General features: G+C 41.1%; 1 protein-coding gene across 3 annotated transcripts in view; it reads left to right on the top strand.

Moving 5' to 3' along the window:
• SLC9A7 (solute carrier family 9 member A7) overlaps window positions 1-17,522 on the top strand; it is a 54,016-nt gene that overhangs the window by 19,246 nt on the left and 17,248 nt on the right. For all 3 annotated transcript variants that reach the window (XM_088668670.1, XM_088668669.1, XM_088668671.1), the window contains 9 exons: window positions 893-970; window positions 8,541-8,617; window positions 9,019-9,131; window positions 11,504-11,609; window positions 11,857-11,998; window positions 12,689-12,794; window positions 14,283-14,371; window positions 15,037-15,150; window positions 17,288-17,399. In XM_088668670.1, coding sequence (XP_088524796.1) covers window positions 893-970; window positions 8,541-8,617; window positions 9,019-9,131; window positions 11,504-11,609; window positions 11,857-11,998; window positions 12,689-12,794; window positions 14,283-14,371; window positions 15,037-15,150; window positions 17,288-17,399 — 937 coding nt within the window. The remainder of the gene's footprint in view (window positions 1-892; window positions 971-8,540; window positions 8,618-9,018; window positions 9,132-11,503; window positions 11,610-11,856; window positions 11,999-12,688; window positions 12,795-14,282; window positions 14,372-15,036; window positions 15,151-17,287; window positions 17,400-17,522) is intronic.

Below are 17,522 nucleotides of genomic sequence, written 5' to 3'. Positions count from 1 at the left end.
TATGAATGCATTTATTTTTGTGCTGGCCTCTTTTTGCAATCTGTTTTTTCAGATCTCAGTACGTGTGATAATATGTGATGTTTTCATTGTAAGGTTCTGTACCTTGCAGTGTTGTTCAGGTGTGGTAAGGAGATCCAGTCATCTGGATTCTCTTACCCTTAGCATTTAAGAACTTATGCTTACTGGTTCCCTTTAAGACAATTTGGTAGTTCTGAAAAACATAGCATTAGACTATCCAGAATACTCATTTCTCATTCTTCCTCACCCTGGTCCTGTAAAGTAGGTTGCTGGTCTCAGTGCAGTGTGGAACAGAATGTCTTGTTGCCCAAGGATACTTACTCAGTTCAATTCCTAGAACCTAGATTTTCTTTTTTTGTTCAGCCTTCTGATTTTAAAGCAGCCCTTCACATCCTTAGATCCCTCAAAACTTGCCACATCCCCAACTAGCATGTCTTATTATGACCAGGGATGGTTGGAGTTGTAGTCTGACAAGATCCGAGGACCCAAGGTTGGGAAAGACTGCTTTGAAGGTCTGTGAAGGGCAACCAAGCTAGTATCTTTGCCTCTTCTGGAACACCTATATGACCACTTTATAATGTGCCAAATATAATCCTGGTTAGAAAACAAACAAACAAAGTCATGAGAGTGCTGATTGTCTGAATTGAACCCTAGACAGTGTAACACTTAAAGGGGGGGGGCCTCTCTGCAGGAAACTTAGCATATTCATAGCTTATTGGAACGAAACCTGCATTCCCTGATCTCTAGGAAATGATTGGTTTAATATAATGGAGAGAGATTGGCATAGGAAATCTGTAGGCAGACGGCAGATGTTTTGAGGATAGCTACCTGGAACCATTGTCTTACAGCTGTTTTTTCTGTGTTTTCTTTAAAGGTAACATTTGATCCAGAAGTGTTTTTCAACATCCTCCTGCCTCCTATTATTTTCCATGCTGGCTATAGTTTGAAAAAGGTAAGCCTGAAACATTTTCTGAACAATATTGCTCTGCCAGTGTGGATTTTGGTCCTGAGAGTAGAATACTCAGCTGTTAAAATCTTCCTTATTTTGAGGCAGAGTTATCTAACTCCTACTGGCTTAAATCCAGTGGACCATTCAAGCAAGACACCCCATCATGCAGCTGCAGACCATCTATTCTTCATACATGCTGAACTGCGTATTTTTATTCTGTGCTGTAGGTTGTTCTTAGTGGTCCCCCCAAGATTTGTGAAGTTTGCTGGGTTGCATGGAGGAAGGCTGCTTGCAAGGAGCCCTTTGTTCTTTGCCACATAGTCTGCATATTACTCCCTGTTCAGCCTTTGGCATGAAGGCCTATAGGTTTGTGGACAAAAAATGCACCAGGCAGTCCTCTTTGGGGATGATATTCCATAGATGAGGGGCCGCTATTGAAGACACTTTCTCCTGCTGCCACACACCATAGCTTTGCTAATAGGGGCACTATGAGAAGGGCCCCTGTTAATGACATCAGGGCATGGGTTGGTATCCCAAACCACATCAGAAAATTATACACACAACCCAGATGGATACAACCTGATCTTCCAACAATCCACATACTCCTATGATCTTTGTTTCCTCCTTAAGAAATAACATGAGCAGATGGGACTCCTCAACCTGAGAAGGTAGCCCATCCAAGAGAAGGAACACTCTGGTCCTAAACCTCTGCTGCCTTGTGGGATACCTTTGGGAGAACAAGAGGCTAAGGAGTTAAACCCTGCACAAATCCAGAGTGGAGTTCCTAAGATGGATGGATGGCGCCTTGTACGCCTCCTTCCAGCAACTCCCACGGCTAAGCTGGTGCCAAATGTATCGCTCTGATTTCCTTTGGACCACATCTGGGCAGCCCAGGACCATACACACATCTCAGGCTTGCTCCCCAGGGAGGTCACTTCCGTGCTGCTAATGCAGTGGTTTGACTTCACCCCCGGAGGCACACTCCATTGTCTCTTTGTGACAGATGGATGCCAACAATCTGTGTTCAGGTAAGCAAGCTTCTCAAGCATTTACGGTACTGTAAAATAGATGAGCTAAGTTGCTGGTGGTTTTGAGAGCTCACTATAGTTAATGGTTGCTAAAGCCTTAATGGCTGCATTTAGTTCATAGCGGAAATTGGCTGTGGGCGACACAGTACAAGCCAAACACGATGTGTGAGAGGAGTTGAAGGAATAGGTTTCTTGTTCTGTTGCACCAAGGCATTCTTATGGATTTGCTCTGGTGAATTTGGGCCAGGTAGACCTTCATTCAAATCCCCTTCCGCTCAGTTGAGTAGTTTCATGGAGAATTAGGAATGTAGCACACTGAGTTACAGCAATTGTCTCTTATGTTGAATGGGACTAACTGCCTCCCATGTCCAAGGTATATGTCTGTGTTGCTTTTTGCTTCACCGAAGCCCAGCGTTGGGTCTCCTTAACGTCCTTTCTGATGGAACCATTTCTAAACAAAGTTATTACCTCTAGTCAGTTTCATAGCATGGATCTCACTTTCACACACTTGCTCTCAACCAAATATTTTTTAAAAAAAGGAATTCTCAGTCTGTAGTTAGCAGAAACTATGCTCTCTGGAAGTACATGCTACATCTTCTTCTGCTCAGAAGAGAGGGACTTAGATGATGTCCTCAAAAACTGCTGCCTTTTGTTATGGATTGTTTATTATCTACTGAAACACGTACTGTACATGAAAAAGCAGCCTTTTTGCTCCTTGTAGTTGCCGGTATTTGACTGTGATTCTTTGCTTTGCTTACGCTTATTGACCTTATAAACCTGTGAGTTCTGAGCTGGAGGAAACCGTGATTAATCTTGCCCTTATTAACCTCTGCCCTCTTAGCCAAGTTCCTGAGAGGTAATATGCTATCCCTCCGGGCTCATTGGGCGGTTAGAGATGGGAATCTGGCAGAGTTTCACTGGGCACCCCAATTCAAACTCTTTCGCATGCACCCACATACTTAAAAACCAAATGTGCTGTTTAGCCTAGGGGATGGTGACAGCTACTCTATTGTGTTTGTCCAACTTGGTGAAGTGGTAGGCCTGATCCGCAGTAGATGGCTCCATGTGGGCTTTAACCATCAACCCACTGAGTGTTGCTTGGGTTATTAGCTGAGGGTGTGTTGCAACAACCTCTAATCACATAGGGGCTGCCCTTTCCAAGTTGAGCTGCGGGTGCCCCTTTTTCCCTGCAAGAGCTGAAGAATCTGTAAAGTGTTTCTTGGAATGCTAGGAGAGAAGAATTGCCGTATTTTTTTGCTCCATAAGACACACCTGACCAAAAGACGCACCTAATTTTTTAGAGGAGGAAAGCGGGAAAGCCCTGTTTTTAGGGGGATCAGCTCAAAGTTGTGCAGCTTCTTTTGCAAATGGGAAAAGCCCCGTTTTTTTAAGCATCAGCTCACAGTTGTGCAGTTTTTTTGCAAAGGGGGAAAGCTCTATTTTTGAGGATCAGCTCAGAGTTGTTGAGCTCACCTTGCAAAGGGGGAAAAATCCTGTTTTCATGGGGTTCAACCCACAGTTCTGCAGCTTCTTTAGGGAAAGGAAAGGGAGCCATTCCTACAATTCCAGACAGATAATCTAATCAGCCAGTGACATGTCAGCTGGGGAAACACAACAATGGAGGCCTGGGCAAGGGGGCGGGGCGGGGCGGGAGCTAGTCTCTTATCTCCCTCCCCAATCTCTTGCAATCAGCTGCTGAGCTGGTTCCTTTAAACCCCCTCCTTCTCTCTTGTTAGCCTTTAGCTCTTTCTAAAAAAAAAACATAAGCAGATCTGCTTTTCGCCCCTGAGCAATTTGACTCCAGGGACCATGCATTCGCTCCATAAGACGCACAGAGTTTCATCTTACTTTTTAGGAGGAACAAAGTGTGTCTTATGGAGCGAAAAATATGGTACGCTTCCGTGGTCTCTTGCTGAGGAAGCTTTTCAAAGCACTGTTTGGGCTAGATGGATCCTGTCTGGAGAGTTGTCTGATGGAGCAATGAAGAAATTCTCCACCAAACTTCTTCCTGCTCTTCTTCAAGCCCAAGGCGTTTAAACAAAACCCTACCCTTTGTAAATCCATACTGTTCAGAATGGCACAGCTTCCCTACTTGCCTTGTCTCTTCCATACCTCTCTCTGGGGTTCTGTGCATGATTCCCTAAGGCACTGGGGTTTTGAGCCTTGATTTGATGGCCAGCCTGAGCCATTTATACCCGGCAGCCCCAAAGTATGTGAAATCAAAATATGACTTGGACAAGACTAATAACAATCTCCCCAATATTTATTAAAAAATTATGGCACTTCCTATAACAGAAATCTCTAACCAACAGTCCAGGAAAGAAAATTGTTAAGAGGTGTTTAAGGATCATTGCTGACTTTGCCTCATGAATTGCTCAAAGGAGAGCGTTCCACAGAAGTGGGTGCTATCATCAAGAATTCCCACTTCTTCATTGTCACCAAGTAACAAACTGCTTGTTGTGGAGTAATGAGCAGGGTCTCCTCAGAAGATCTTCAAACAGGCTCCCTCAAACTCGGCCCTCCAGATGTTTTGGCCTACAACTCCCATGATCCCTAGCTAGCAGGACCAGTGGTCAGGGATGATGGGAATTGTAGTCTCAAAACATCTGGAAGGCTGAGTTTGAGGAAGCCTGTCTTAAAAGATCGGCTTAGTTTTTTGAAATGTTCCCTATATTTCAGAAGGATCGCACAGTAGAGTTGAAATTTTTCTGTTCTCAGAATAGAATGTGACTTAACTAGAGGACTGAGAGTGTTGCATTCCTTTAGAGTTGGGCCATTCCGTGAAAAATGAGCCTGATAAGAAAAAAATTATTTTTAAAATATACTTATTTTACTTATAGTTTCATTAACTAAACATATTAAAGTTCAATATTCCAAAGGAAAAAAGAATTTGAAATTATTTTTTTCATGAGAAATTTGAGCTTGAAGTTTCAGTATCACTTTTCTGATTGTGTAGCTTAATTCTGTTCATTTAGGTTGGCATTATTTTTTAAAGATAAACAAAAATTGTGGTTGTCATTGTTGGTATATTATTAAAGTGAATAACTTTGTCTACACATTGGACTTGAAAATTTTTAAATAGGTAAGTTATTTCTATTTTATTTTTATTATTGAATGGGATGCTGTTTCAGTGTCCCACCCGTGACAGCAAAAGGTACAAAAGTTTATTTTGTGATAAAACTAATTTATAGGTTATGTTTGTTTTATTGTGGGAGTATGTATTAGAGTATAACACACCTATCAATAATAAAAATGCAGTTAATTAATGTAAACACCATGAAATTTTAATAATTTTTTTCTGTCCCACCCGTGACAGTTTTCAGCTTATTTTATTAGGTTGCTAACTGTTGTAGCTTGAGTTAGTGATTTCAGCAAGTGATTTCAGCTCTCTGCAGACAGGAGACAGATTCCTCATGTAATAATTCTTTATTCTGGCAAACAAGACTGAGGGACTGAGGAGAGGGGAACTAGCTAGAAAGAGATACATTTTGGAGGGAACAATCTCAAGCAATCACAAAGCTGCCTTTTGGTGGAAACCAATAAGACTAAGGAGCCAAATGCAGCTGCTTGAATGAACCAATAGTAGCTGTTCCTTCTGGAACATAAAGGCAGTTACCGTTACTTTACCCTAATGCGAATACATACAGTAATACAGATAATATAACCTTTGAATCAATACACAAAATGGGAAAGACTACATCTGCAGAACGTATGAGAAAGCTGCGTGAAAAACTAAAACAAGATAAAAACAAATGTGAAAGCTTCAAAGAAAAGGAGAGGGTCAGAGATAAGAAGAGGCGAGAAAAGATGAAGTTGGTAAAGAATTTGTCTGCAAAATCACTTATGGAATACAGACGGAAAGAAACTGAGCGCAAAAGAAAGTACAGACAAAAGATAAAAGAAAAAGAATCTAGGCCAATTGGCGACACTACTATTCCAGAGATTGGGTCATTTAAATGCCCACAATCTCTTGGAAAGGCTGTTACCAAAGTTAAAAGAGTGTTGCCATTAAGTCCACGGAAAAGAATAGCCGTGTTACGAAAGCTTGTGTATGAGAGTTCACCTCAAGCGTCAAAAACACTATTTGATAAAAGCCCTAAACAGAACACCAAAAGTTCTATTATTTCACAAGATAATATCGCAAAGGTCCATGAGTTTTATAATTCAGATGATATTAGCAGGCAGGCACCAGGAATTAAGGATGTCAAATCTATTAAAGATCCAACAAGTGGAAAAAGAATCAAAATCCAAAAGCGGCATATGAATATGACAGTCCAAGAGGCCTATGCCTTATTTAAGATTGATAACCCAACAGTTGAAATCAGCAAATCAAAATTTTATGAACTGAGGCCTAAAAATATTGACTTAGCTTCTCAAATGCCACACAATGTTTGCGTTTGCAAATACCACGCTAATTTCAATTTCCTAATTGAAGCCATAAGTAGGAAAGACATTTTTTTTCCTTCCACACATTCTGATCTTTTGAGCCTTACTTGTTGTGATTTGGAAAATGAAAAGTGCATGAATGGTGAATGCAAAAAGTGTGTACTTAATTTGCACACCCTAATTGATGAAGACTTAAACATGTCGTCTGAGATTTTCTGGAAGCAATGGAAAGATGACTGTTCTAGCCGGCCTAAGGTTTTTGAAGCAAAAGGAACCATAGAAGAAGCTGTCAATGAGCTACAAAATCAATTTAGTAAATTTAAGAAGCACTTCTTTGTAAAGCGATTACAAGCTAAAGCTTTCAAAAATATGAAGGACACAGTAGCTGATGATGAGGTGATTCTTCAAGTGGATTTTGCTGAAAACTATTTGGCAACATCGCAAGATGAAATCCAAAGTGCACACTGGACCCACAACCAAATCACAGTATTTACTGGTTGCGCTTGGACTCAAGGCAAAGTACGTTCTTTTGCCGTGGTTTCGGATCACTTAACCCACGACAAATACTCAGTATATGCATGCCTAAAAGCCATAATTGAAGAACTTAAGAAAGAATTTAACAGACTGACAAAGGTCAAAATCTTTTCTGATGGGTGTGCTGGTCAGTTCAAAAATAAGTACACACTGTCCAATCTGTGTTTTATGCCTGAAGACTTTGGTGTTGATGGGGAATGGTTTTTTTTTGCTACATCCCACGGCAAGGGTGCCGTGGATGGGATTGGTGGATTAACTAAGCAAGCAGTTTGGAATGCAGTGAAACAAAGGAGAGTAGTAATCAATTCAGCATCAGATTTTGTTAAATGTGCTGAAAAAGCAGTACCGAGAGTGAAGTTTGTCCTTTTAACACCTACTGATATCAGTGCAAATATGGCGATGCTAGATGAGCGCTGGACTTTGGTGAGGAAGATTCCAAACGTGCAGTCCAACCATTTTTTTAAAGCTAAAGACAAAAGAAGTTTAGTTTATGGACCTTCTTTTCAAAAGTCCACCCACGTAGTCTTCACAGAACTGTTCAAGTTAAAAGTTTCTGATGTTTACAGAGATTCTGATAGTGACACAGAAAAACAAGATGGTGTAGCAAGTTGTACAAATGAAACAGATGTGCCGGTGGTTGGAGTGAAGCCGTTCGTTGATGGAGTGACTATTGGGACATATGTTTTAGTTGAATTTGAAACAACTACAAAAAGACAAAGAACCAGGCCTACTAAATATAGATATGCTGCAATATGCCAAAGTAATGTTGAAGATGATGGAGAAGTCAAGGTGATGTGTATGCGAGCAGTTAACAATTCTGGAAAGCTGTTTCAAGTTGATGAAAAAGACATATCATATGTGCAGTTTGAACATATTCTTAGTATCTTACCCCAACCTAATGTTAAACGAGTCAGAAGGAACATTTTTTATGAATTTACTGAAAATGTAGATGTGTTTGAAAGTGGTTAATTGGCCCAGAGATGGACTAGAAGAAAATATTTTTTAAATAGATTTTAATTTTAGTAAATACAACATTATACTTTGTAGGCTATAGTAGATAGTAAGTATAGTAATAGCAAAAGGTTTTTTTGTAATTATTCCATTTTTAACAACCTTAATTGTATGTTAAATCAAGTGTATGCCAGACGCGTCCCACCCGTGACATTTCATTGTCCCACCCGTGACAGCATTTTTTCCTTAATTTTGTATCATTAAATTTCTTAACCTAAATTTCTGATTGCATAGTTGTAACCAATAAACATTGATTTAAACAGATATGCTGAGTTTATAATTGATTCACCTCCCAACTCACAGAGTTTTTCCATAAATCAAACTTATCTCAAGCTCCGTGTCCTTTTTTTGTCCCACCCGTGACAATACTTTAACATTTAATAAAATTGTCAAAAATATCCATAAAAATAATAAAAAATTAGTAAAATGTTCAGTATCTTATTAAGAACATAGTTCAAATTTTGGTTGTTAATTTTTATGTATATTTACATTCTTACACATGTGTGAATACCAAAAAACATGGTCCAAGTGTCCCACCCGTGACAATGGAATGGCCCAGTTATAGAAGCATTGCTTCTATATGGCTGTGACTAACCCATTTTCCCCCTCTACAGAGGCACTTCTTCAGAAACTTGGGGTCTATTCTGGTTTATGCTTTCCTAGGAACTGCAGTCTCTTGTTTCATCATTGGGTAAGTTGAGTTTTGAGATAACCATTTAGTCTCGTGGGATATAATTTTGGCATCTCTTCATCACCCATTGTTGTGCCTTAGCTCGTCCAGCAAGATCAATGAGAATATGTTAGATGCATACAGATGCTGTAATCTCTTACCTCTCAAAAAATCATGCATGCACTGGTTTGCGTGTTTGTCATCAGTAATAAAGTCAGTTCAAAGAGAAACTCATGCAATGTCTTTTAAAACTGATTTTAATATTTTATTCTAAAATTCGTCACAACCCACCCTGAGATGCCATGATGAAGGGCAGGGTAATTTGTAAAAATGATAAATTAAAAACTATTGCACATATATATAAAATCCAGAACAATCTGGTTGAAATGCTTCGCTGAATTCTTCTTTCTTTTTCCTCCCAGGAATCTTATGTATGGTGTTGTAAAGCTAATGAAGCTGGTGGGACAGCTCTCTGATAAGTTTTACTACACAGATTGTCTCCTTTTTGGAGCCATTATATCTGCTACTGATCCAGGTATAGACTTCAGCTTTTAAAACCATTGGGGGTCTTTATGACACCTTTTTTTCCTTTTTTACTGTTGTTGTTTATAGGATGAGCCACCTTGAAGAAATAGTGTTAGGCAATTACGTCTGATCTTTCCCATGTCACAGAAATGTCTTTCCCCCTTCTAAGGCGTAAGAATTGGAAGACTGAAGTATAAACTCATTACAAAAATCTATAGGAAAAGTGGTATTCCTCATACATTGAAGTGTGGCTGATGGCATATATATATGAGAAAAATGCAGTATAAATTTCCTGTCTGAGAGCCTAAAAGCTGGGTAAGATGGCTAAGAAAAATGCATGAAAGGAGAAAAATGCACAAGGGGTTTTGCAGTGTGGCTGTCTGCCAAAAACAGTCCTGCAGAGGTAGTGATACAAGCATTTCCTTATCTCTCACCACCCATACTTTGTATAGACCTGGGTGGAGGGGGAACTCTTCTGTATCCCTAACAATGTGGAAATCTGCTTGTATGGATTCTTTCCACACTGTCAGATAAGCATGAGGAGACCCATGTAGGAGGAGCCATTGGCATTCATGACCCTTTGTGGAAACTGAGGCAATTTATAAATAACCTCATCATGGCCTCCTCATTCTGGGACTTCTTATGGGCTGCAGGGAGAGGATTGGAGGAGGGGGGGAGAAGCAGCAACATTATCTTTCGCACTCATATTTGTCCCAATATTCCAGGGTGCATTGTGCATCTAATTATGCCTGCTGCAACTCCCGCATTCCATTCTAAAACAAATTACACACTTTGGGGAGGGGGCAATACCATCTTGCCTTGTTTTAAAAACCCCTCCCCATTAGCATCACCCCCTACCATGCCATTTGGTTTAATACAGAACTCTGCGAAGAATTCTTTTTTAAAAAAAATAATTTTTATTAAGTTTTATAAAAAGAAAAGAATAACTTCCATATAATTATACATTATTATAACATCAATATTCAAAAATACAAAAAGAAAAAAAGAAAAGTTAAAAGAAAAAAACAACATATGCATTCCATTTTTTCTCATTTTAGTAAGGGACTTCCCCGGGTCCCCCAGCAGTTCATTGCATATCATTCTTGACAAATTCTATAGAACTTTGTGAAGAATTCTGGACAACTCAAAAGTTTGTTCATGGCTTTTTGGTTGGTCCTAATAAGGCCTTAGTGTAGCTTTTGGATTGTCCCGTTCCCCCCTCTGCAATGAACCAACATGGCTATGCACATTTTAAATCTGGGGCAGAGGAGAGGTGCACTATTGCGGAGGCAATACCCCCTTGTGGCAACTAGTAAGTGTTTACCATGTATTCAGTGAGGTAATGCCAGACGTCTCGACTCCACATGAGGTTGTTTGCTGACTAAATGTTCCCCATGTGGGAACTGACAAAGTACTGAGTTGCCTTGTGATAACTTGAGCACATGCAGAATGAATGTAGGAACTGGGCCTTGGATAAATGTTTAGGAAACCCAGTACTTTTGTGTGTGTGGTTGTACTCCTGAGTAGTGATGTTAAATTCTCGAGAATAAACTTTGGAGAATATTCTCGATTAATGAGGTGTGTACCTCATTAATCTAAAGCAGCTGTGTAGACGACACAGATCCTGAAGCTGAGGCTCCAATACTTTGGCCACCTCATGAGAAGAGACGATTCCCTGGAAAAGACCTTGATGTTGGGAAAGATTGAGGACACAAGGAGAAGGGGACGACAGAGGACGAGATGGTTGGATAGTGTTCTTGAAGCCATGAACATGAGTTTGACCCAGCTGCAGGAGGCAGTGGAAGACAGGAGTGCCTGGCGTGCTATGGTCCATGGGGTTACGAAGAGTCGGACACGACTAAACGACTAAACAACAACAACAGACGACACAGAATTTACAGTTTGTGGAGAATATTCTCTGGAGAATTTTCTAGCAGAGAACCGGAGAATATTCTCACCACCTCACATCACTACTCATGAGTATTGAGTACTATCACCTTCTATTCTGCTGCCTACATAGCTGCCAAGTTTTCCCTTTTCTCGCGAGGAAGCCTATTCAGCATGAGGGAATTTCCCTTAAAAAAAGGGAGAACTTGGCAGCTATGGCTGCCTATAGCAGCCATTTTTGTGCTGACACTCGCAGCATCTACAGCAAGATAAAAATACCGGGACCTCTTTTTAAAAAACAATCAAACAAGTACTGATTAGACCTTTCACCAACTGCCAACCTGTATTAAACACCTTTGGTTTCATGGATGTGTTATAGCTTGATAACATTCACTGCAATATAAGTCGACAGAGAACTGTTTCTTTCCTGCTCAAAATCACATATACAATAAGACCAATTTTTAGTGCCTTGTTCTTCTCTTTTCCCAATTCTAGTCACTGTATTGGCAATTTTTAACGAACTTCATGCTGATGTTGACCTCTATGCACTGCTGTTTGGAGAGAGCGTTCTGAATGATGCCGTTGCTATTGTACTATCTTCGTAAGTAAAGAAAATTAAGAGTTTTTGTTGTGTTATGTGAAAGACCATTAATACAAAATGAACCAATTCCTGATAGTCTTGTAAATCAGATTTGGAAAGACAGCTGTTTTTGCATTTGCTTCCAGATCATTTGAGTGTGGTTGGGAGGATAGATGGGAATGATGCAGCTCCTAAGATAACTAAAGGAGGAAGAATTATGTGGGATCAATATTTTACTCATTGCTACTTCTTGTCCCCTCCGTTGCAGTTCTATTGTAGCGTATCAGCCCACGGGAGGAAACATCCATGCTTTTGATGCAGCTGCCTTTTTTAAATCTGTTGGCGTTTTCCTTGGAATCTTTAGCGGCTCGTTCATGATGGGAGTCGTGACAGGAGTTGTGACAGCTCTGATATCCTTTTTCTGTCGAATGCTCCCAGTTTGTTTGTTCGTTGGTTTGCAAATGCCCACTCACTTTTGACTTCATTCCCAGGTGAAAGCAGCATTTCCTCTTATCTGCTACAATCTTCAGGTCTTCTGCCTGTAGAATCATAAGAGGGCGTCGTGCCATTAAAAACAAAACACCATACTAGAAAACTGCACTGAAATATAGACAACTTTGTTTTACAAGTAGATCAGTTTGGAGGTAGTCAGTTGCAGGCAAAGTCCCCCATCCTAAGAATGCTGGAATAGGGATGTGAAAAAAAGAGAGGCAAGCACTGCCCTAGAGGGAGACAAGGAAGCCAAATTGATGTGATCAGAATTTGGCTGCTGCCTAAATCAGGTGTGGGGAACCACTAACCATCCATATGTTGCTGAACTACAACTTGCAGGAGCCCCAGCAAGCACAGCCAGGGACCAGGGATGATATGAGTTGTAGTTCAGCAACATCTGGAGAGAGCCAAAGGTTCCTTACGCCGGGCTTAGGTGAATACCCAGCTCTGACTTTATAAGCGTTTATAACTTGGCCAGGTCAGGGAGAATCTGCGGTCTGCATTTGGAGCCCAGTACCATCATGTGAGAACTAACGCCTCACATTCAACCCTTTGTAGAAAATATCTAATGCTGTTGGTTTTTTGTGATTCCTTAACACAATAATCACGTAACAAAGTTCACCAAACTGCATTGCTTCCCCTTACTGGAGACCGCACTTTTTTTCCTGATGTCTTGGAGTACGTTCTTGCTGGCTGAAGCTTGTGGCTTTACAGGTAAGATGCTTTGATATATTAACAGGCTCTGGAATGAATAGATATTGTGCTTATACAGTAATTGGTATTATTATTATTCTTGGGAACATATTGGGTACTCATGTTGTCACCTTTCAAATTATACTCGTGCTGATGTTAAGAAGTTGCATAATATGAATTTGATTTCTGGCGTAATCTACTTGGCAAAACGTAACATGGAAACGAGTGATGAACATACGATAGACAGTTCTGTATCTTTTGGCCCTTGAAACTAGATTGCCTTCACATTGTAAATGTCCTTGTATATCTCCTTGTAGAAGTCATGCGTTTTTACTGGATATGGAACTCCTTTTAATGACCGGAGCTGTTACATGTCCTCTTTGTAGATCTTTGTTTTTTCACAAATGGCTTTTCTAATGTATTTTGCAAAGTGAAGACTTCGTTGCTGCAATGTCAACAGATGACTGGGTGGTTGGAGTGCTCTTTATTTTTTTAAATTTAATATAGGATTTTTATAGATCTGCACCAGGTTTGGATCCAGTGGATCTTTGACCTTGTGGTATGGCATCGGGATCTGCTCTTCAGTCTGCTTTTGATAGTCCCCCTCAGTTTAAAAAAGGATTGCAATGTAGTATGGAGTCAGGGGCCTGCTTTTCACAAAACCCTGGGTGGCAAAGAGCAATTCCACGGCTTTTTGGATTTCCAGCTGTAGATTTTATTCTCGTTGCCTTTATAGCAGAGAGATTCACAACACAGCAGTCCCATATGGGGATCGAACCTGCAACCTTGGCATTCTCCGCACCATGCTCTAACCAACTGAGCCATCCTGGTTTTACTCACATTTCTCCAATATAAATAAATGATTTGCTGGCCGTCCAGTTCTTGGCCAGTGCTGATAAAGTTCACACAAAGCCCTTGCATGCCAAGCCCATTGGGGGTTGATCTCTCCATATAAACATGCCCAAGAGAGATTATTTTAATCTTGCAAACCCTTAAGAAATAAGAGGCACAACCCTGGCAGCAAGACTGAATCATGGAGTATATACTGTATCTGCCTGCCTGCCTTTGGAGAGTGCAGAATGATTTTCCCCACCTAAAAGTTAACAGAACCTAGTCCAGGCATAGGCAACCTTGGCTTTCCAGATGTTTGGAACTACAACTCCCATGATCCCTGACCACTGGCCCTGTTAGCTAGGGATTATGGGAGTTGTAGTTCCAAAACATCTGGAGAGCCAAGGTTGCCTATGTCTGACCTAGTCCCTGCACCCATGGAATTATGGGACTACCTTTCCAGTACAGATGGCAAAGCATTGATGCAGAATTAAGCCACGTTACTTCTCATTGGAACACAGGGCAGGCTCACTGGAAAAGATAACCCACAAAGATAGCAAGTATTTATCGGAATTTAATGCTTCAGGATTTAAAGAAGATTGATATGAATACTAAGCCGGAAAGGAGATGATGTCTGCATTTACCTAATGCTTCTTGGTGTTTTGTTTCTCTTGGCAGGTGTCGTATCTGTCCTGTTCTGTGGAATCACACAAGCTCACTACACGTACAATAATCTGTCTGTTGAATCAAGAAGCCGAACCAAGCAGGTGAACAAATGTCTTCTTAGTTTTGCTTTCTTGATTTTTTAAAAATATATATAAAATAAGGCATGATCCTCCTCATTCATTTTGAATGAAGGTTGCTCATACCTGGTAGAAATGGTTAATCTCACAGTTGATGAATGATTGATTAGGTGAAATGCACAATTGGGAGGGTCTTATGTATTCCTGCACCTGCAAGTCTGATTAGTACAATCTAGGGAAGGTATTTTGGACAGCAATATGAAAAGTGTGTGCTGAGAAATTAGTTGCTTTCATTGCTTTTTCACCAGGCTAATAAGAGTGCATTAAAAGCTTGGATTTACGGTTGCCTGTCTCTGTGCTTTTGCACACTTCTTAGGCAGAGAAATTTAAAAACAAAAACAAGGTGTGCACACAGCTATCTGCATGCATGCCCTTTTGGTATTTAATTGGGAACTGTAGTTTACAACCAAGTTGCAATTCCCAGCACCCTCAGCAAACTACCATTTCCATGATTTTATGGGAGAGGGGGTGAAATGTGCTTTACAATGTATGTTGTGCATGCTGCTTTAGATTGTTCAGAATAGGCTGTTCTGAAAAGCAAGTTTTCCTCTTGATAAGACACGTATATTGCGTTGAATTCAGTTGGCAGACTTCATGGTTTTTTCCCCCTTCCCTAACTTCCTTTCCAGCTCTTTGAAGTGCTGCACTTCCTGGCTGAGAACTTCATATTTTCTTATATGGGCTTAGCACTCTTCACTTTCCAGAAGCATATATTCAGCCCCATTTTCATCATTGGAGCTTTCGTATCCTTTATTGGGTTCTTCTGCATTATAACATGTTCCTCGGCGGTGTTGCACTTTTGAGAAGCCAGTCTTGAAAGGGGAGGGGGGCGATCTTTGGAGCAGCTGAGCTAAAGGAACTAAAACTGGATGAGAAAGGGGGGAAGCCCTGCTTCCTCCAACAGGTACCTGTGCATCTATAGGGAGAAAACAGGCCTTTAACACCTTGTGTGTCTAGTAGTTCTTTCCTGCAAATGCAATGGTAAGAATACTGCTCTCTCAGCTAGACTGACTTCTGGGGCTTAGAGCCTGGGAACCTGAGGTGCAAATAACAAGTAAGAATTAGACATGTGCAGAGGAAAATGGGTGGGTCAGGGAAGAGATAAGACCCTCCCATTAGCCAGTTCTTGCTGCACTTGCCTTATGAGGAACAAACACACATATACACACACACGGCATGTCTTCCTTGTAACCCGAAGCTCTGCTCTCTGAGGTAATTGCAACCTAATTCCTCTTGACGGTACTTTCCACTCAACCTTCCACTGATTCGGTGGCACACCTGAGACTTCTCTGTTGGCCCCCTTGTTATATCGTTACAAAAATATTATGTGGAAACCTTATGTTAGGCTTTTTAAAAAATCCCTCTCAGTACAATGATAACTTAAAATCCTTTAAGTTGTACAATGAATGTTAATAACAGTGGAATACCCTAGCGTACTGAATTTTCCCTGAGCAAACAGCCAAGGCTGGGGGGACGTTCTTGTCCTCTTCTTGTTTTTGCTGGCCTTCTTAAGAAATGGAAAGCAGCTTTATCCATGTAACATGTGTGAAATGGGCAAGCGGTCTCTAGTTCAATCCCTGGCCTCTCCAGGTACGAACTGGGAGACAACCATGTCTAAAACCCTGGTGAGCTAAAACCAGCTACTGTAGGCGATGCTGAGACTATATGGAGCAATGGGCCTGACTCACTAAAAGGCAGCTTCCAAAGGTAAGGAGTGAAGAGGATCCTGGTAAGGTTCACACATATGTGCACAGTTCATGAGTAAGAATCATAGAATTGCAGAGTTGGAAGAAGGGACCCAGCAAAGCAGATGTCTCGTATGGGGATTGAACCTGCAACCTTGGTGTTATCAGCACCACGCTCTTAAGTCTTAACCAACTGAGCTATCCGGGCTGAGCAAGAATGTTCCTTGTTTTTGAAGAGACCACTCCAGTTCTTCCTCTTCTGTTTTATCTCCTCTAAGCACCGTTTGTTTGGCCTTACGGAACAGCTCAAAAGCTGTCTGTGTGAAGGTTTAAGAGGAGGAAAGTGCCCACATGAGGAATTTTGCCCTGTAGGAGTGAGTGTTTCTACTCCTCATATGAATGCTAATGTGACAGACTCTGTTCAATATGAATCCAGTACGGGTTACAAATGGTACTTTGGGTTACAAACTCTGCTAACCCAGAAGTAGTACCGTTGGTTAAGAACTTTGCCTCAGGGTGAGAACAGAAATTGCGTGGTGGTGGCAGGAGGCCCCATTAGCTAAAGTGGTACTTCAGGTTAAGAACAGTTTCAGGTTAAGATCGGACCTCCGGAATGAATTAAGTTCATAACCAGAGGTACCACTGTATTCATACCAGTGCTGATGTGACACAGACTTTCACTTGAGTGTGTTTGACTCAGCAGCAGGGAAAGCCATGTGGGAGTTAAGTGCACTCTTAACTCTCTCTTTTTAGGGCAGGCATCCCCAAACTGCAGCCCTCCAGGTGTTTTGGCCTACAACTCCCATGATTCCTAACTAACAGGACCAGTGGTTGGGGAAGATGGGAATTGTAGTCCAAAACATCTGGAGGGCCGAAGTTTGGGGATGCCTGCTTTAGGGTGCCTCAAACAGAATAGCAGCAAACAGGTTTCTCTGTACTGGAGGCTTGCTAAGCAAGGGCTGCCCCCCTTTTTTCCCCTTAAAAACACACACAAAAACAGCTGTAAGGGAGCAATAGTTACAGTATAGAAATACTGGCTTTACCTGTTCAGAGCCACATAACAGCATGTTTCGAAAGAACGGGGGGGGGGGAGGTATTTCCAGGGTTGGAACAGAACACTAGGTTTAAAGAAACTACCTGATCATAGTGTGGCATAGATAACAATATTGGATCCTTAACCAAAAGGTGCTGTTAGATAGCTGTTTTCCTGGGAAGAGCTGCACACATCTACCCTCTTTCATTCTTCTTGAATCTGGGCAGAAGGCACAAGATCAGCTGGAATTTCCAGCACATGCTGATGTTTTCAGGTAAGATGATAAGATGAGTCTTGTAATCTTATCTCATCTACAACACAAAGTTCCCATCTGTAGATACAGGTATCACGGACATATAGCCAGGTTTTTTGGGGGGGGGGAGAACCTCAGTTTGCT

The sequence above is a fragment of the Zootoca vivipara genome, chromosome 4 (assembly GCF_965207765.1).
Source record: "Zootoca vivipara chromosome 4, rZooViv2.hap1.1, whole genome shotgun sequence".
NCBI lineage: Eukaryota > Metazoa > Chordata > Lepidosauria > Squamata > Lacertidae > Zootoca > Zootoca vivipara.
This window is presented reverse-complemented; position numbering and strand designations above follow the sequence as displayed.